The following is a 20515-nucleotide window of genomic DNA, read 5'->3' as shown; positions in this document are numbered from 1 at the left end:
ATTTCAAACCATGCTACCAATCTGGGTCAGAAGGTTACTGAACTCACAATAAAGAAAGAGACATACATTTCTGGAAAGTCAGTTTGGGGATCTGTTTTGCTTGACTGTGCATATTTATAACAAGATTTTTTTGGAGGGTCTTCAAGTAGAGGGTGAAAATAAGTGCTTGTTGATTTTAAAAAATGGCAAAACAAAATTAATTAAAGTTATGTTGAAAATGAAATTGAATGAAAAATACATGTGGAATAACAAGTACGCCCAGACATTTTAGATAAGATATATGAGAGGGTTATAACCTTTACCTACTATTTGGGGAACATGATTCTAAGGATATAAAAGTAGAAATCTGCTAATAAAGGAGTGATACAAAAGGAAAAAACAAAACAAAAAGAACCTAAGTGGAAACTAATTGTATGGTGAAAAATGACAGAGGCTTGTCTTGCCAGATTTCAAAATGCATTATAAAATGATAGTTCTCAAAATCATCTGGTACTAGATAAAATTGAGAAAAAGAAATAAGTAGAAAAAATAGAGAACTAGAAACAGGACCAAAGTTACACAAAAGATTAGTGCCCGACAAGCCCAAGATCACAAAATGATGCAAATTAAAACTTTTTAGTATTCAGGTTTTACATATACTCAAATTGACAAGTATATATTTAAAAAATAATTAAGAAAGGGAATAAGCACTAATATGGTACCTATTATGTGCCAGGCACTTATCTCATTTGAGCTTCACAATGCAGAGAGGTAAGTGCTGTTAATACTTTCACTTTGCATTTTAGGAAAGTAAGGCAGAGATTAAGCAAGGTCACATAGTTAATAGGTGTCTGAGGCCACATTTAAGCTCAGGTCTTTTGACTGCAGGCCCCATATTCTTCCCACTGTGCCATCAGATGTCTTTAAAAGCTATTATTATTATTATTATCTTATCTTCTAAAAATAAAACATGTGGGTTTAGAGTTTTAAATTTTACTAAGTTTTGGGTCCTTATTTTGTTTACTTAATTGTTGAGGCCCATTATATTTGCTGTCTGAGGTGACCAGACAAGCAAAATTCAAAGAGGCTCATTGCCAGGTTGGCCACAGAGAAAATGAGATTTTTTTTTGGTCATAGCAACTTTCAAAGACCACCTACTAAGTCACAGAGGGTCTGCCATCTGCATTAGTAGAAGGAATACTCAAATGACAAAATGATAAAGCCTTGATGTATGACTGCTGATGTTTGTGGAGATCTTAAGTTTTTTAGGAAAAAAAAAATAAATGTACGAGTCTAGGCGACTGTGACAATGTCTTTCCTATAAGTAGAAATTCACATTTGTTGATAGACAAAAAATTAAGTGTGGGATGGCATCCAACAAATTGATAAAGATGATAAATGATAGAAATGGTTAAAGTTGGATAGCCTACATGATGACAGGCACACTGATACATTGTAGGAAGAGTGATGAATTGATCCAACTACTCTGAAAAGCAATTTAGACTTATGCATTTAAAAAAAAAAAGTGACCAAGAAACCTATACCCTTTTACCCAGAGATTGTTTTACTGGGCATATCTACCCATGGAAAGTCAAAGATCCTATTTACATTTACAGTAGCATGTTGGTAATAACTGAGAAGTAGGAAAGCCAGACCTGGAGACAAGAAGCCCTGGGTTCAATCTGGCCTCGGACACTTCCCAGCTGGGTGACCCTGGGCAAGTCACTTAACCCCCATTGCCTAGCCCTTACCACTCTTCTGCCTTGGAACCAATACACACTAGTAATTCTAAGACAGAAGGTAAGGGTTTAAAAACAAAACAAAACTATATGTTGCAGAGCAAGTACCAACCTGCACCAGTAGAAGGAGTTTCTCCAGCCAGGAGTTCCCTATACTAGTGAGAAATCACAGTTCCAGTCTCTATTCCCTATTAGAGGCAGCTGGTGCCAGTGGATAGCATCCTTAGCCTGGGGCCAAGAAGTCCTGAGTTTAAATGCACCCTCTGGCATTAGTAACTGTGTCACACGGGGCAAGTCATCTAAGTGCTCTCTGTCTCATGTTCCTCATCTATAAGATGAAGACAATAAGGGGCAGCCAGAAGGCTCAGTAGCTCAGAGAGCCAGTCATGGAATCAGGAGGACCTGAGTTCAAATCTGGCCTCAGTCACTTAATCCCCACTGCCTAACCCGTACCACTCTTCTGCTTAGAACCAATACACAGTGTTGAGTCTAAAAGAGAAGGTAAGGGGTTAAAATTTAAAAAAGGTAGGAATCCAAGCTAAAAAAACCGTGGTTATGAGTATACGAATATAAAAGATTCTGAGACACACGGGAAGAGTACCGGGAAAATAATATCATCAACAATGACATGTCCTGGATGCCGTGTAATTATAATGGCCAAATTTGGGCCTGGAGAAGAGTTAAGAAATGCAGCCCTCACTGAAGAGGGAGGGAACTCGAGTCATGGAATGTTGCATCTACTGTCAGGCACTGCGGAGGCCTTTTACAACATTTTTTACAGCATTTTGCTAAATTGTTGGTCTCACTCTCTCTCTCCCGTCTCCTCCCCCCTCATCTCTCTCTATCCCTTTTTCTCTCCTGTCTGTCTCTCCCTCCCTTTCCCTCTCTCCTTCCTTTCTCTTTGTTAAAAGGGATGCCTTTGAAAGAAAGGAAAAACCATATTCAGATGTAAAAAGCAAAAGGCATTCATGAAAATTAAAACCCAGAATGAGGGGTGCGAGCAGATGAGGTCTCCGCCGCCCCCCCAAAGGTGCCTCATGAAGCTGCTTTTCGGCTCAGACCAGGAGACTTGGGGAGAATGACAGCCAACGCCAAAAAGTCTGGGTAATCCTGGAGAGTTCTGCCAGTTTCCTCATCGCGTCCTAAAGGGAGGGTGGAGGACGAAGCCCAAGCTGTGCCAATGCTCTCGGCTCCACCAGGTGGCAGCAGAATCTCTCCTTTCGGTCTCCTGAGACAGGCTGGAGAGAGGAGGCACTGGGGGATGCCCGCAAGCAAAAAGCAGGGGGAGGGAGGGCTGGACACCCTCTCTTCACTGGGATACTCTCCCTGAGAAGCCCCAGTACGGGTTCCTATCTCAGTTATGAGCCAGAGGGAAAACTCTGTCTCCAGGAGAGGAGTAGCTAGTCCGGTGAGGGCTCACGGGGAGAAAAGGGGCTTTCGGGGGCTTTCTACCGCCAGGAGGCTGGAGGCCAGGGGGTCTCTGCCCCGCTGTTAGTCTAGGGAAGCCTCTGGTTCTGTTCTAGACAAGGCTAAGTGAGCAGCCCCAGCCCCGATGGCCCTGGGCTGAATCTTGGAGTATTTATCCTTCTTTAGAGCCGGGACTAAGAGACATGCAACACGCACTGTTAAGAGTTTATCATTCGTTTTTGGAAGCGAGGAGTCCTGTAAAACCAGAACCCCAAACATCTCGGGTGCTCCCATCTATAGTCCCTCTCCAAGGACTCGCCCTTCCTTGGCGGGCGGATGCCCTTCTTTGTCCCAAGTCCCTCAGAATTCTCCTGGATCCTTACATGAAAGACTAAAGGAACGACAGGCCTCTGGGGGTGCAGCGAATGGACAGCACTGGGGCTGGAGTCAGAGAGCCCAGAGTTCAAATCCTGCCTCAGATACTTAAGGAGCTCTGTGATTTTGGCCAAGTGTTTCCCTGTTTCCTCCAATGCCAAATGGGGAGGAGGACAGCACCGACAGTCAAGTGAGGGAATATCTGTAAAGCTCTTGGCACAGTACCTGGCACACAGTTGGTGCTCAATAACTGTTTATTCCATCCCCAGCATTCCAGCTTCAGTCTTGTAGACCAGGAAGGAGCATGTGGGTTCAAGGTCCAGATCTGGGGAGAGCCGGCGAGCACCCTTGGCCGAGGCTCTGTAAATGGGCCAGCGGCCGGTGGGTCTCTGAGTCCCCGGCCCTTCCTCTTCCTCCCACCTCACAGGAGGAGAAAGGACAAAGACGCACCGGATGGTGCGGGGAGAGGATGATCAAAGACCTGTTTGTAAGCCCTTTCTTCCCTCTTAGACTCAACACCATGTGCTGGTTCCAAGATAGGAGAATGGTAAGGGCTGGGTCACGGGGTCACCCCTGTATCGGAACCCAGGACCCCCGGTCTCTAGGCCTGGCTCTCTATCCGATGACACCTTGCTGCCCCCCATCTTCCTCTCCTCTTAACCAAGCAAGCCCTGTCCAGTCAGCTGCCAAATTCTGTGTATTCTTTCCATTCCCACAGTCAAGGTCTGGGTTCAGGCCCTCACTGCTTCCCTGACTTCCACACATGGGGCTTTCAATACAACCCGAGGCCCTGCGGCTCAGCGCCCAGCACCGGCCCAGCCCAGAACTCGGGGGTCTCCGTGCTACCAAGAGATGAGGAAAGGAGGGAGGAGAACAGGGTGTGCTGGCAAGGGTTTGGGGAATTCGGTTAAAGACCAATCATGGGGGACAGGGTGATGGCTGGTGATGGCAGGCTCAAATCAGGCCTCGGACACTTCCTGGCTGGGTGACCCTGGGTAAGTCACTTGGCCCTGGCCCAGCCCTTCCTGAGGAAAAACAAGTTAAAAACAACAAAAACCACACACAACCCCAGGCTATCACTCAGAACCCTCCCCAGGCCCGGGGAGCAGGTGCCGTCATCTCCATTCAAACCTACCCCAGGTGGGCACTTAAAATGCCCACAACCCCCTGCGGCCCAGGGGTCACGTTTGTAGATGGCTCGGGGACCCTGGATGAGTCACTTCACCCCAGGCGGCCCCGGCTTTCTCAGGTGTAAAACGGGGGCTGGTCACGAGGCCGCAGGCCAGCGCACGCGAGGACGGCCATCCTGCGTCCAGCCCTGGTCCCCTGCGGCCTCTCTGGGGGACAGGAAGCTTTCGGGGCAGCTCTCGGGATCCGGGAGGCTCACGGTCATCTCCTTCCACGCATCGAGACTCTCCAAGTTGGCTGTGCGCATTTACACGTCGGAGTACGCGAAGTGATCCAGTTGTTTACGTGGTCTGCCGGGGTTCTGGTGCCACACGGGCGCTGCCTTAGTAACGCCTCCCCCAGGAAGCCTTCGGGCCCTCTTCCCTCCACTGGATGTCTTATCCCGGGTGTCCCGGGCGGCCTTTGTAGCGGGGCCCACGGGACCAGCCTTTATTCAGGCCAGGCTTTGAGTGACCAGACGTCGCCTCCCTGCCTTGGGGCCTGACAACCGGAACGAGAACGTTACTCTGGTCCCTCCCGAGGCAACGCTCCCGCAGTGGCTCACGAGATGCTGCAGCAGACAGGACTGGCTCTCCCTGGTCCACCTCTGGATGCGGCCTGAACTGGGGGGAGGAGCTGCGCGCCACCTGGGGCCTCCCCAGCCGCCCCCGAAGCTCAGGCAGCCAGGAGTCCGGGCTCTCCAGACGGTGAGCTTGAGAAAGAGAACCCGGGCTTCAGGGGAGCAGAGGATGCCACAGAGCGGGAAGGGACAACCCTACAGGCCCTGAGGCCCTTGGGCGCCGGGAGACAGTCTTCTGCCTGGGCAGGGTCTTGGAGGGAGCTCGCCGGACGCTGCGGCTTGGAGTAGGCCTGGGAGCTGCGCTTCAACCTCGACTGACTCTGGATGGCTTTGTGGGGTGAGGGCAAGGCCGCCTCCCTGCCTCCTTTCCTAAGAGACCAGCTTCCACGCTGGGGGAGGCCGCGGGGTTGCTCCCCACCAGCCCTGGTGGCTGTATTTTCTCTCTCCTTTTTGGTTTCCCCTCGAGTTTGGTAAGCAAACAGAGTCATTTCATCAACCACCACTCAAGCGAACCTTTCCACAGGCACGAACGGATTTCCCTTCCTGCTCTTGTCTGGCCCAGGGCGTCCGTCCTTCTGTGCCATTCTCCCCTTCCCGCTGGCCCTTGTAGCATGGAGGCCCACAGGGGATAGAGCCCTCCCTGGTGGCTCCTTCCTGGGGCCTGGCAGGCCGTCTAAAGTGCTCATGGTCATCTGCCCCGTGAATAATTAATGACAGCCTAATGTGTTCCATGACGAGGCGGCCCAAGCAGAGGCGCCTCACAGGAAGGGGGGCCCCGGTGCTGAGGCTGAGCTCCCTCCGCCCGACACCCCAGCACCCCCTACACAGGAAAAATGGGGTCACAGGTCTCCCCGGGAGAGAGGAGGCGCCAGCGAGGGATGTGGGGAGAAGGGCTGAGAATGGGAACAGGGCGGGGGCCGATGCTGGTGTGTCCCTCACTCGCAGGGGGCGCGCAACCCTTTACCAGCCCGGTACCACCTGGGGAGTGGAGCGCGAACCCGCCCGCTCACCATTCCTGGCCCCGTTTCAGCATCACAGGATGGTCAGACCTGAAACGTCCTCATGGGGCAGAGATGCTTTTGTCTTTTTTGTTCTTTCTCGCCTCCAGTCTGATGGGGGTTTTTTGGGGCCTTAACCTAATTTATCTCAGGCCTGAGCCTGGAGGAACCACATAGTAATGAAATAAACTCATTAAGTCCCCCCCCCATTTACTTATATGAGACGTACAATAGTATAGATGGAAAAGGCAACAGACTGGAGAGTCGGGAGGCCAGGGCTCCACGAGGACGCTGTGGGGTTAGAACTCTGCACCTGGAGCCAAGAAGACCCCAGTCCAAATGCAGTCTAAGTCTCACTTCACCTGTTTGCCTCAGGTGCTTTATCTATAAAATGGGGGTCATGGTGCCCACTTGCCAGCATTATTGTGAGAATTAAATGAGATTATATATATATTTATATTATATATTAATATTCATTTATATTATAATTTTTATATGCATTATATATTATATTGCACTATCTATATATCTATATCTATATCTATATCTATATCTACATATCTATCTATTTATAAACCCTAACCTCTGTATTAGCCCTAATACAGAAGAGCAGTAAGGACTAAGCCGTTGGGGATGAGTGACTTGCCCAAGGTCACACAGTTGGGAGAGTGGGAGGCCCCATTTGAACCCTGGACAGCCCCTCTGCAGGCCAGACTCTCTCCACAGGGTTGTAAGCAGGCGAGAGTTCCCACAACCCTCTTCTCCCAAGGCCACTATTCTGCCCATTTTACTGATGAAGGCCCAGAAAGGTTAATGAGTGCATCTAAGGCCACAGAAGCAGTAAATGGCACAGAACTGTCCAGTCTGGATCTGTGCCTTCCCGGTGCAAACCACTAAAAGGTGGAGGTGGCCCAGTAAATAAGCAGTCACCCTATGCCCTCAGGCCCCAAAGCCAAGTCTCAATTTCCCTCAGGGGAAGCCTCATGGAGGCCCGGAGAAAGGCTCTCTTCCAGGAGTCCCTTCCTGCCAGCAGCAACACCATGCCGGGCTCTGCCCACACTGCGCCTGGGCAGGAGCTCTCTGTTCTCTCAGTATTTCAAGGCCAGATGGAGCCCCCTCCTGCCTGCTCAGGATCCTCACCTCACCTGGAGGCAAAGGTGAATGCCCGCTCCTGAGCGTTAGATCCTCCTCATCCCAGGCCCAGAGCTTGGCTGCCTCAAACATGCAACTGTGCCTGCCAACCAGCAAGCAAAAGGATGGAGGAGCCCGGGGAGGAAAGCAGGGGGAGGCCCGTGTCTACCCTGCGCCACACCTGCCAGGCAGCTGGGCATGGAGACGGCAGACCTTCTTTGCTTTTTAAAAACCTGGCTATTGAGCTCTTTGTGGTGGCAAACAATTGGAAAATGAGGGGACACCCTCCAACTGGGGAATGGCTGAGCAAACTGTGGTATCTGTTGGTGATGGAATACTATTGTGCTCAAAGGAATAATGAACTGGAGGAATTCCATGGGGACTGGACTAACCTCCAGGAACTGATGCAGAGTGAGAGGAGCAGAACCAGGAGAACATTGTCACAGAGACTGATACACTGTGGTACAATCAAATGTGGACTTCTCCACTAGCAGCTGTGCACTAATCCAGGATAATTCTGAGGGACTTACAAGAAAGAGCACTATCCACATTCAGAGAAAGAACTGTGGGAGCAGAAACACAGAAGAAAAACACCTGCTTGGTCACATGGTTGGATGGGGATAGGATTGGGGATGTAGACTCTAAAGGATCAACCAGATGCAATTATCAATAATAAGGAAATAGGTCTTGATCAATGACACATGTAAAACCCAGTGGAATTACGTGTTGGCTATGGGGAGGGGGAGGGGAGGGAAAGAATATGAATCATGTAACCATGGAAAAATATTCTAAATTACTTAATTAAATAAAAATTTTCAATTAAAAAAAAATCTGGCTATTAAGGGGGAAGCTGGGTGGCTCAGTGGATGGAGAATCAGGCCTAGAGATGGGAAGTCCCAAATTCAAAGCTGGCCTCAGACACTTCCTGACTGTGTGACCCTGGGCAAGTCCTTAACCCCTTACCCCCCTTGCCCAGCCCAGTGATGGCAAACCTTTTAGAGACAGAGTGTCGTGCCCCCCTCCCATGCTGGGTTTACCCCCACACACACACATAGGGAAGGGAGAAAACGCTCCCTTAATTTGCTTAATTTCTCAGCACTCCTGCAGACATCCTGAGCCCCTACAATTGCCTAAAAGGGGCTGACTTGTGTTTGGTAGCCGCAATCCCCACACGGTCCCTATCCCTATTCCTCTAATCAAGTTCTTCCTTCTCTTCTTTATGCATCAGTTCCTGAATAAATGCTTTTGCTCCCTTCACCTCTCTGGGCATCACAATCACCACCATCCCCTTCCCCAATTGCCCTAGCACAAAGAATACCACAGACATTGGGTATCCACCCAGGACTGGAATGATCCAGGGAAGTGAGCCTCCAAGCAGAGAGAGGTCAGGAAATGCAGGGCTGGAGCTCCAGGAGCCCAGGCAGAGTCAGACCTGGCCTGTCTCCCTGGCCCCAGCTTGGTCTATGGGTGACTTGGCCTAGAGAGGCAGCCAGACTGTGGAAGAGTTGGAAAGGGTCTCTCTATCCTCTTCTTGAGGGCCCAGGGCTGGGTGGCTGCATCAGAAGCCCCAAAGGTCCTTCCCTCCTCCAAGGCTAAGGCCGGGACTGCTTCTTTCTCCTCTCAAACTGGGAGGAAGCCAGAAGAGAGGGCCACCATTCTCCCTCAGGCCCAGCAGGAAGATGACTGCATTGCAAAGTTTCCTTCTCCCCCTCCCCCCAGGTTTAAAGGGTTTTTCCTCCTGTGTGACAAATAACAATATTGTGGCTCTCTTCTGCTACCTCTGACCCATTCTCTCTCCTCTTCCTCCTCCCTAGCACCATCCATCCATCTCAGACTCCAGGGTACAGATGCTTCATAATTTGGAGGCAGTCACTCTGCCTATCTGTCCCTCCATCTTCATGTGGACAGGGTGCCTGGTCAGTTATGACTAACATTCATCTTCCTGGGTTCTAATGTGACCTCAGACACTACCTGGGTGACCCTGGTCAAGTCACTTAAATCCCCCACCCCCACCCCATCAGTTTCCTCATCTGTAAAATGAGTCAGAGAAGGGAATGGGAGACAACTCCAGTATCTTTGCCAAGAAAACCCCAAATGGGGTCACAATGAGTTGGATGTAACTAAAAACAACTGAACAACCACCAACACATACACAGCACATCAGGGGAATCCACGAACTTTGATGAGGAAAAAAATGATATCCTATTTTTAGTGATTCTAAATGAAATCTAACAACAGTTCCTTGCATTATGAATTAAAAAACCCCCCAAAACATCGTTCAAAGAAGGGTTCTATTGGCTTCACCAAACTGCCTTTAGACACTCAAAAGAATAGGGAGAATTAAAAATGTATTTCCAGACAGCCTGAAGGGGGGTGGCGGGGAGGAGACGGTGTAGGTGTAGTGACCAGACAGGACTGGGGAGAAGAGATGACCAAGATGGGCCTGAGAAAGAGGTGGAGAAGAGGTTTGCATCTGCCCACCTGCTCCCCCCTCTCTCCCCAAGGCTTCCAGGGATCAGAAGCCAGCGGGAGTCGAGGGGGTCTGCTTTGGACCCCTCTCCTTTCAAGTCCGAGGAGAGCTTGGTGTAAAGAGGTGGCCTCCAAAAAGGAATGTTAAAATTATTTTTACATGCAACTGGAAAATGTTTAACAAAACAAATTTATACACACGTATTTATATTTTTGAAGAGGTGGCCTCCTCTGCTAAGCCCCAGGGGGATCCATTAGTCTCCTGTCTAACTGCATTTCTCTTCCAAATGCTTTTTTCTTCTCCAAGTCCTCACTTCAGCTATTTCCCCTTTCTTAAAACCACAAAGCTTTTTCCTCAGTTTTTCCGTGCTCAGCAGGGAGGGTCACACCAGTATGGAGCCTGTTATTTGTCCTTCTCAAGGACCACATTTGGAGCAGGCGAGGCCAGGACTCCCAGAGACCAGATGGGAAGGAGGCTCACTCTTCCCACTCTTCTTCAGGGAGGGTTCTCTTTATAACAAGAGAAGACAAACTTTTATTTTAAAAACAAAGACAAAAACATATGTTGAAAAGAGGGCCCAAGTAATTCCTTACTGCCCTTTTTTGGGGGGGAGTGGGGGGGGAGGAAATAATGACCAGGAGGAGTGGAGGAACACATCCTCTAGGCCTTCCCAGCCTCAGGTTCCAAGTTGGAGAAAAGGCTCTCCTCCTCTGGGTCTGCTTCCTCATGGATAAATAGAGGGATCCCAGGCCTGGGCCAATGTTCTCAACCAGATCAAAGGAAGTGTCAGAACAGCCTCTAAAAGGGACATCTGGTCACCTCTTGGTCCCCGTGGAGAGCTCATTGTAAATGCTTCCTTCCCCTGAGCTCCAGGAGCCAGCAATGTCAGGTCCCCTGAGCTAGAGGCTCTCTCCTTCCCCCCTCCAGAAGTCTAAAGTGAGGCCTGGGCAACACCAAACCTTTTTAGTCCTTACAATCCCTCTGGGCCCAGATTCAGGGAGACTGGCCCTAGATGAGTCCCTTAATCTCCCTCCCCTTTGGCCTCAGTTTCCTCATCTGTAAAATAGGGGTAATCACAGAATCCATCTCCCAGGGTGGTTGAGGCTCCAACAGGATCCTATTGTAACCTCGAAAATGTGGTTTCTAAGACTGTGAATTGCCAAAACTGTAAATGTTTCGGCCAAACTGTAAAGACAATTTTTAGTGTCTTGATTTAAATCTAAAATTAAGTGGTCGCCATGGGAAAATTCCCAAATATGAAAATACCCAAGTCAGCTGGGTTTTATGGAGATTTTAATTAATACAAAAGGGCCTAGGCCAAATGGCCTAGGCCTGAGCCTAAGGGAGAGCGAGTCAGTCTTTATCACTCACCACAAGATTGTCCCAAGCAAGCTCCAGTTCTTCACTGAAATCCTCAACTCCTAAACTGATTTCAGAGTCCCTCCTCTGAACTCCTGAACTGAGTTCAGAGAGCTCCTTTTAAAGAGAATTTTCTCTTATGTCACCTCCCCTAAATTTTCAAATCTACCAATCATAGTAGACGCTTTTCCCAGGACTGCCCATTCTTAGTTCTCACCACTCTTTAGTTCTCACCTTCTTTGGGTAGACTAAAACTTCACACCTCTTTTGCTAAACTTGCCTTTTGTAAATTGCTTGACCTTTTAGTGATTAATTTAACCTTTGTAGGTACTTAGCACCCTTTTGTATTAGATCTAAAAATAGACCACCTAGCTTAGGGTTTTGCTTCACTATAAGTATGAGTTGGGGACTTTTCATTGTTCAATCAGGAATTTGCAACTTTCTCTTCCCCTAAGGCACTGTCTGAGCAGGGTGGAGTAATTTTAAAGTTCTCAATACATTCCTGACCAAGTACCTCCATTGTTAAAAATGGGGAATAGGGGGCAGCTGGGTTGTGGATTGAGAGCTAGCCCTAGAGACCGGAGCCTCAGACTGGCCTCAGACACTTCTCAGCTGTGTGAACCTGGGCAAGTCACTTGACCCCCATTGCCTAGCCCTTACCACTCTTCTGCCTTGGAGCCAATACACTGTATTAACTCCAAGACAGAAGGTAAGGGTTTAAAAAAAAATAAAAATGGGCAATAGCTTAATCAAATCTTCTGAAGTAGAGTCTGAGCAGTTTTAAGATTCACACTATCTGGAAAGCCTATATAAATGTTGGCTGGCGTTATTTGTATTGGAGGCTCTAGGGAAACCTCCCTGGCATCCTAAGAGAATTCTGCCCAGGCTGGGTAGACCTGCATTTGTCCAAGTAGAACAGGCTCTCCAGTATCTGGGCCATAGTTTGATGAGGCACACAGACACTGGCCTGAGAGAAAGAGAAGACACCAGCTATCACTGCCTGGTATTTGACCCAAGTGATATTCTGAAGCAATCGACACATGTCTATGAAGTGCCCACTTGTGTGGTACCAGGACCTCTGCTAAAAGCCGAGGACACAAAAAGAGCCGAAAGATAATCCTGCCCTTGATCTATTGACACTGGAGGAAGGGAAGTGAACCAGCACTTATACAGTGCCTACTATGTGTCAAAAACTGCTAATGGCTTTTTTTCCCTTAAACAAACACACTATGTGGACTCTGAGAGAGTTAGGTACAATTATGATTTCCATTTTACAATTGAGATAACTGAGGTAAATGGAGGTTTTGTTTTAACTGACTTGCCCAGGGTCACACAACTAGTAAGTATCAGAGGTGTGATTTGAACTCAAGGCTCCTGAATTCCAGGCCCAGAACGTTATCCAGCCTCTTGTTGACTATTAGGTATTCTTGATGCATCCCCCCCACCCCCCAGCAGAAGCCTTCCCATATTAATAAATGATTAAATTTAAAAAATTTTTAAAAAGCAAAACGGAACTAACCGGAAGCTATTGGCCCTGATCTGATCAATGCCTGCAGGGGCAGGAGATTGGCTTCATGATGGGGCTTTTGAAGTATGGTGGACTGATGCTTTGGGGAAGGGGGTGCCTTTCAGAGAGGTTCCCCTGCATTCCCGTAGATCACCCTGCCAATTATTCCCCTGGCCCTGCTCACTTCAGTCAAAGTGCTCATTTTTCTCAAATTCAGTTGCATTCATACACTGTACTTGGGCTCTACCTTTGGTGGGAACCTTTTTGTTTCCAGTTCTTTGCCATAACAAAATGGACTGCTATAAATACTCCTGTACAGACAGGTCTGTTCCCTCTTCCTCTAACCTCCTTGGGGCTGGAGGTCAGAAAACATAGCTTCAGATTCTAGCTCTTCTCCCCTTTCTCCCAAGTCACTGGAGCTCTTTGGGTGTTACCTTCCTTAATTGTAAAAGAAAGGGGAGATACCAGGTCAGGGAATCTTAACCCAAGTTCCATAGATCAACAGATGTCAGGGACTCCATCAACTTGGATCGGGAGGAAAAAAACCTTGTGTCTATTTCACTAACATCCAACTGAAATGCAACATTCTAATTTTAAAACCATTAAATTTTGCATTTTTATAGTTAAAGGATTTGCAAAGTTCATTGCACTGGATCATTTTTTAAAAAGACCAATGAGTTTTATTTTATTTTATTTGTTTGTTTGTTTGTTTTTTAGCCCTTACCTTCTGTCTTGGAGTCAACACTGTGTATTGGCTCCAAGGCAGAAGAATGGTAAAGGCTGGGCAATGGGGGTAAAGTGACTTGCTCAGGGTCACACAGCTGGGAAGTGTCTGTGGCCAAATTTGAACCTAGGACCTCCCATCTCTAGGTCTGGCTCTCAATCCACTGAGCAACCCAGATGTCCCCTTTATTTTATTTTTTGAACCCGTATTTTCTGTCCTGGTGACAATTCTAAGACAGAAAGGCAAGGGCTAGGCAAACAAGGTTAAATGACTTGCACAGGATTACATATTGTCTTGGGTCACATTTGAACCCAGGTCTTCCTGACCCCAGACCTGGCTCTTTATTCATTGTGCTACCTATCTGCCCGACTAGTGAGTTTGAAGAATAAGAAGCATGCTGTGTGACCCCAGGCAAATCATTTAACCCCCACTACTCTTCTGCCTTGAAACCAATACATAGTATTGATTCTAAGACTGAAGGTAAGGGTTAAAAAAAAAAGTAAAAAAGAAAAACATTATTTTTGCTGTTGTTATTTTTTGCTTAAGTCCAGAGGATCTTTCTGCTGCCTGGGACTGGGGTCCACAGACTTTAGCAGAATGCCAAAGGGGTCCAGGACACAAAAACTGTTAAGAACCTCTGCACCAGATGACCTGTCTCTTATAGGGGTTTATTACCACGTTCCTATTTTCTAATTCCTATAGTCTTTGTGAGAATGGTCAAAGTAAGGACAGCAAGTATCTCTGATGAGAACATAAGAAGGAATTAAGAAGGCTTTCACAGAGAGATTTTCAGCAACCGCATCTTTTAGGTCAAACCACTGCCTGAGACAGAAACAGAATAGAAGATCCTATTGTGTTTTTTTTTTTTAAAAGCTTTTGACTACACTGAATAAAATGCAGTGTTGGAGGCTTTTCCTCTGAGATGAAGTGTCTCCCAAACAATATATTAAAGTTACACTTTTGTGCTAGGATCTATAAAATGAAGGGGTTGCACCAGATGGCCTTAATGCTTTCTGGCTCCAGATAATAAGACACTCCTGAGCACTGCCACCAACCTGGGCATAAAACACACCTCATGTCTCCCTAGAAAAAGGGATTCCTTTAATCATCCACTGTGTATTGGTTCCAAGACAGAAGAGGGGCAAGGGCTAGGCAATGGGGGTAAAGTGACTTGCCCAGGGTCACATAGCTAGGAAGTGTCTGAGGTCATATTTGAACCCAGTACCTTTTATCTCTAAGCTTGGCTCTCAATCTCCTGAGCCACCTGGCTGCCTCAACATTCTCTTTCTCTTAAAACAAAACAAACAAACAACAACAAAAACTCTTTACCTTCCATTTTAGAATCAAGACTGTCTATTGGTTGACAAGAAAGAAGAGCAGTAGGGGCTAAGCAATGAGGGTAAAGTGATTTGCCCAGGGTCACGCAGCAGATAAGGAAGTATCTGAGGCCACATTTGAACCCAGGACCTCCCATCTCTAGGCCTGCCTCTCAATCCACGGAGTCACTTGGCTACCTCAACATTCTCACTCTCTCTTAAAAACAAACCCCCAAAACCCTTTTCCTTCTGTTTTAGAATCAATACTGAAAGCATCCAAATGTCTTTTTCTTTCTATTTTTTTTAATAAACCCTTACCTTCTGTCTTGGAGTCAATATTGACTCCAAGGCAGAAGAGTGGTAAGGGCTAGGCAATGGGGGTCAAGTGACTTGCCCAGGATCACACAGCTGGGAAGTGTCTGAGGTCAGATTTGAACCTAGGACCTCCTGTCTCTAGGCCTGACTCTCAATCCACTGAGCTACCCAGCTGCCCCCCCCCCATTTCTAAAGGAGAAACTAGAGGAGCTCAAGGATGAAATAGACAGAAAAACTATACCAGTGGGAGACCTGAACTTTCCTCTATCAGAACTAGATAAATCAAACCAAAAAATAAATAAGAGATAAGAGAAGTGAATAAAATCTTAGAAAAATTAGAGTTAGTAGATATGTGGAGAAAAATAAATGGGGACAAAAAGGAATACACCTTCTTTTCAGGAGCACATGGTACATTCACAAAGATTGGCCATGTACTAGGGCATAAAAACATTGCAAAAAAAGAATAAAAGCAACCTTCTCAGATCACAATGCAATGAAGATAATAATTAGTAAGGGTACATGGAGAGGCAAATCAAAAATTAATTGGAAATTAAATAATATTATTCTCCAGAATTGGTTAGTTAAAGAACAAATCATAGAAACAATAATCTCATTGAAGAAAATGACAATGAGACATCCTTTCGAAATCTATGGGATGCAGCCAAAACAGTACTCGGGGAAATTTATATCCTTGAGTTCATATATTAACAAATTAGAGAGGGCAGAGGTCAATGAATTGGGCATGCAAATTAAAAAACTAGAAAGTGAACAAATTAAAAACCCTCAGATGAAGACTAAATTAGAGATCCTAAAAATCAAAGGAGAAATTAATAAAATTGAAAGCCAAAGAACTATTGATTTAATAAATAAGACTAGAAGCTGGCACTTTGAAAAAACAAATAAAATAGACAAAGTACTGGTCAATCTAATTTAAGAAAGGAAAGAAGAAAACCAAATCGACAGTATCCAAGATGAAAAGGGAGACCTCACCTCTAATGAAGATGAAATTAAAGCAATCATTAAAAACTATTATGCCCAATTATATGGCAATAAATATGGCAATCTAGGTGATATGGATGAATATTTACAAAAATATAAATTGCCTAGACTAACAGAGGAAGAAATAGATTACCATATCAGAAAAAGAAATTGAACAAGCCATCAAAGAGCTTCCTAAGAAAAAATCCCCAGGTCCAGATGGATTCACAAATGAATTGTATCAAACATTCAAAGAGCAAATAATTCCATTATTATACAAACTATTTGACAGAATAAGCAAAGAAGTAGTTCTACCAAATTCCTTTTACAACACAAATATAGTACTGATTCCAAAGGTCAAAAACAGAGAAAGAAAACTACAGATCAATCTTCTTAATGAATATAGATGCAAAAATCTTAAATAGGATACTAGCAAAAAGATTCCAGCAAGTCATCACGAGGGTTATTCACTATGACCAGGTAGGATTCATACCAAGAATGCAAGGATGGTTCAATATTAGGAAAAGCATTCACATAATTGACCATATTAACAAGCAAACTGACAAAAATCACATGATTATCTCAATAGATACAGAAAAAGCCTTTGACAAAATACAACACTCATTCCTATTGAAAACACTAGAAAGCATAGGAATAGAAGGGCCTTTCCTAAAAATAATAAACAGTATATATCTAAAGCCCTCAGCAAATATCATCTGCAATGGGAATAAACTAGAAGCCTTCTCAGTAAGATCAGTAAGGATGCCCATTATCACCTCTATTATTTAACATTGTACTAGAAACACTAGCAGTAACAATTAGAGAAGAAAGAAATTGAAGGTATTAAAATTGGCAATGAGAAGACCAAGCTATCACTCTTTGCGGATGATATGGTCTACTTAAAGAATCCTAGAGAATCAACCAAAAAGCTAGTGGAAATAATCAACAACTTTAGCAAAGTTGCAGGATACAAAATAAACCCACATAAGTCATCAGCATTTCTATATATCTCCAACACATCTCAGCAGCAAGAATTAGAAAGAGAAATTCCATTTAAAATCACCCTAGACAATATAAAATACTTAGGAATCAATCTGCCGAGACAAACACAGGAACTATATGAACACAACTACAAAACACTCTCCACACAATTAAAACTAGATCTGAACAATTGGAAAAACATCAACTGCTCATGGGTAGGATGAGCTAACATAATAAAAATGACAATCTTGCCCAAATTAATTTACTTATTTAGTGCCATACCCATTGAACTACCAAAAAACTTTTTTACTGAATTGGAGAAAACCATAACAAAGTTCATTTGGAAGAACAAAAGATCAAGGATATCCAGGGAAATCATGAAAAAAATGCGAAGGAAGGTGGCCTTGCAGTTCCAGATCTCAAACTATACTATAAAGCAGTGGTCATCAAAACAATTTGATACTGGCTAAGAGACAGAAAGGAGGATCAGTGGAATAGACTTGGGGTAAGTGACCACAGCGAGACAGTCTAGGATAAGCCCAAAGATCCCAGCTTTTGGGACCAAAATCCACTATTTGATAAAAACTGCTGGGAAAATTAGAAGACAGTATGAGAGAGATTAGGTTTGGATCAACATCTCATACCCTACACCAAGATAAACTCAGAATGGGTGAATGACTTGAATATAAAGAAGGAAACTATAAGCAAATTAGGTGAACACAGAATAGTATATATGTCAAAGGAAAGGAAAGACTTTAAAACCAAGCAAGAGCTAGAAAAAAAATCACAAAATGTAAAATAAATCATTTTGATTACATCAAATTAAAAAGGTTTTGTACAAACAAAATCAATGCAACCAAAATTAGAAGGGAAGTAACAAATTGGGAAACAATCTTCATAACAGAAACCTCTGACAAAGGTCTAATTACTCAAATTTCTAAAGAGCTAAATCAATTGTACAAAAAAAAATCAAGCCATTCTCCAGTTGATAAATGGGCAAGGGACATGAATAGACAATTTTCAGTTAAATAAATCAAAACTATTAATAAGCACATGAAAAAATTTTCTAAATCTCTTATAATCAGAGATGCAAATCAAAACAACTCTGAGGTATCCCCTCACACCTAGAAGATTGGCTAACATGACAGCAATGGAAAATAATGCTGGAGGGGATGTGGCAAAGTCAGGACATTAATGCACTGCTGGTGGAGTTGTGAATTGATTCAACCGTTCTGGAGGGCAATTTGGAACTATGCCCAAAGGGCACTAAAAGACTGTCTACCCTTTGAAAGTAAAAAAGGAGCTATGGAAGGGTAGGGGGAGGGGAGGGAGGGAAATAATGTGATTCTTGTAGCCATGGAATAATGTTCTAAATTGACTAAATAAGTTTTAAAACAATTTAATTTAATTTTTAAAAAAGAATCAATACTGTATAGTGGTTCCAAAGCATAAGAATAGTAAGGCAATGGGGTTAAGTGACTTGCCTAGGGTCACACAGCTTGGTAGTATCTGAAACCAGACTTGACCCCAATATTCTCTTGATGCTATATACAACTATATATCATGAAACACCGGGATCTTGGTTGAATCAAATTATAAATAACCCAAAGAAGAATGGAAAGACCCTGTGGTTCTAAGTACGTTGCACCGTATTACTGATGATGGCTTGTATGAATGAATTGAGACAGATCAGTTAGTATGATCAAATAAGATGGATAACCATGAACTGATAGAGGAATTAACAAATGCATAGACAGAGCAATTCACACATCCCCCCCCCCAAAAAAAAACAGCAACAACAACAAAATAGGAGGAAAGGACCTTCTGGCAAACAGGCTGGGTTTTTTTTATGAGGGGCTCAGAAAAAGATATTCCCAATGATGGAGATTGGTACTTCCTGACAGAGATGGGCTAAATATACAGACACGTAGGTTTTTGGACAGGGCCAATGTGGGAATTTGTTTTGCTAGACTATGCATATGTGTAACATGGGTTTTCTTTTTCTTCAGGGAGAAGAGTAGGTGGGAGAGAGAGAAAATAAATGCTGGTTAAGTGTTTTTTAAAGGCATAGGGGAGAGAGCTTGGACAAAATGTCCAGGTGGACATCCTTCATGTAAAAGTACCCAAACAAAAGACATAGAAAGCTATCCGGCAATGAACAATTATGAGGTGACATTTCAGAAAGGCTACCAGTATGTAAAAGGAAGAGGATTCTACTACAAACTCACTTCCATATTCTGAATCATCAGATCCCCGACTTCCTTTAGCCATTCTATTACTTCAGAGATGGTCTTTGAGAGTTGTTGTGGTCTAAAAATTCTTTTCAGAGCAGCCAACCTGAGGATGAGCTACCCTACACTGAGCTCAGAAGCTTCCGGAGTCCTGGCCCATCAACCAACCTGAGGATGAACTACTCCACCTGATTCGTTGCCCAGCAGCCAAAGGGGGTGGGGTGGGGTGGGGTGGGATGAGCTTCTGTATACTGAGTTAGGAAGCTCCTGATTTGTCACCCATCAGCCAACCAAGGGATGAGCTTCTCTACTCTGAGTTAGGATGCTCCTGATTTGTCACCCATCAGCCAATCAGGGGATGAGCTTCTCTACTCTGAGTTAGGATGCTCCTGATTTGTCACCCAGCAGCCAACCAGGGGATAAGTTTCTCTACTCTGAATTAGGATGCTCCTCAGACAATCAATTACTGAGCCAAAACCAGCTCCTTGGCAGCCAAGAGAGCTTCCATTGGCAAAGTCAATGAGAATCCAGAGTCATACAGCAGTGTGTCCATGCTATTTATTGCATTTTGCTTCTTTTTCAAATTATGAGGATTGGGGGGGAGACAGGGAGGAGATGGAAGACTGTCACTAGTTATATTTGGTCTGGTAGGAGACTTTTGCCTGGAAAACTTGCCTTTGAAAGAGTTATTTTTCTACTATAATAGCTGATATTTTGCTATTATTGGTTTATGACTTATAAACTGCTTTACCTACATTATCTCACATTTATCTCACAACAACTCATTGAAGAAGTTACTCCAGGTGTTTGAATCCCTCAACTGAGTGACCTAGGACAGGTCTGAGCCTCTGAGGGTTCTTGTCCATAAAATGAAAAGGTTGGACTAGATGTCACTAGACATTTGATATCACTCCTAGCTCTGAATTTATAATCCTATGAGCCCATTTTACAGAACAGGTAACTGACCTGTGCATGTTAACCAATAAGGATTAGCTGGCACTGCACACCAAAATAATGGCCAAAATGTCAGTCAAGAGAAGAAGAGGGGTTGAGAATGAGTGTTGTGAAGACTGGATTTGACTCTCCCCTGATTGTAACAATGAAGGTACTTGGCTCTTCCTGATTGTCAAGATTAAATTGTAATCCCCTATCTATTTTTAGATTTTAATCCCCAAAGTGTAAAGCACAATACTTAAAGTTGAATATGGAGATCTACCCATTTTGGATTCTAACCACAAAAAGGTGTGAACACCCATTT

General features: G+C 44.8%; 1 protein-coding gene across 4 annotated transcripts in view; it reads right to left on the bottom strand.

The window, feature by feature from the left end:
- AGAP3 (ArfGAP with GTPase domain, ankyrin repeat and PH domain 3) overlaps window positions 1–20515 on the bottom strand; it is a 77953-nt gene that overhangs the window by 42072 nt on the left and 15366 nt on the right. Inside the window, exon 1 of one of the 4 annotated variants that reach the window (XM_056799911.1) lies at window positions 19255–19437. The exons of the other annotated variants lie outside the window; for them this stretch is intronic. Coding sequence (XP_056655889.1) covers window positions 19255–19297 — 43 coding nt within the window. The 5' untranslated portion in view covers window positions 19298–19437. Of the gene's footprint in view, window positions 1–19254; window positions 19438–20515 lie in introns of those variants that run through there. 4 annotated transcript variants of the gene reach the window in all.

The sequence above is a fragment of the Monodelphis domestica genome, chromosome 5, assembly GCF_027887165.1.
Source record: "Monodelphis domestica isolate mMonDom1 chromosome 5, mMonDom1.pri, whole genome shotgun sequence".
NCBI lineage: Eukaryota > Metazoa > Chordata > Mammalia > Didelphimorphia > Didelphidae > Monodelphis > Monodelphis domestica.
This window is presented reverse-complemented; position numbering and strand designations above follow the sequence as displayed.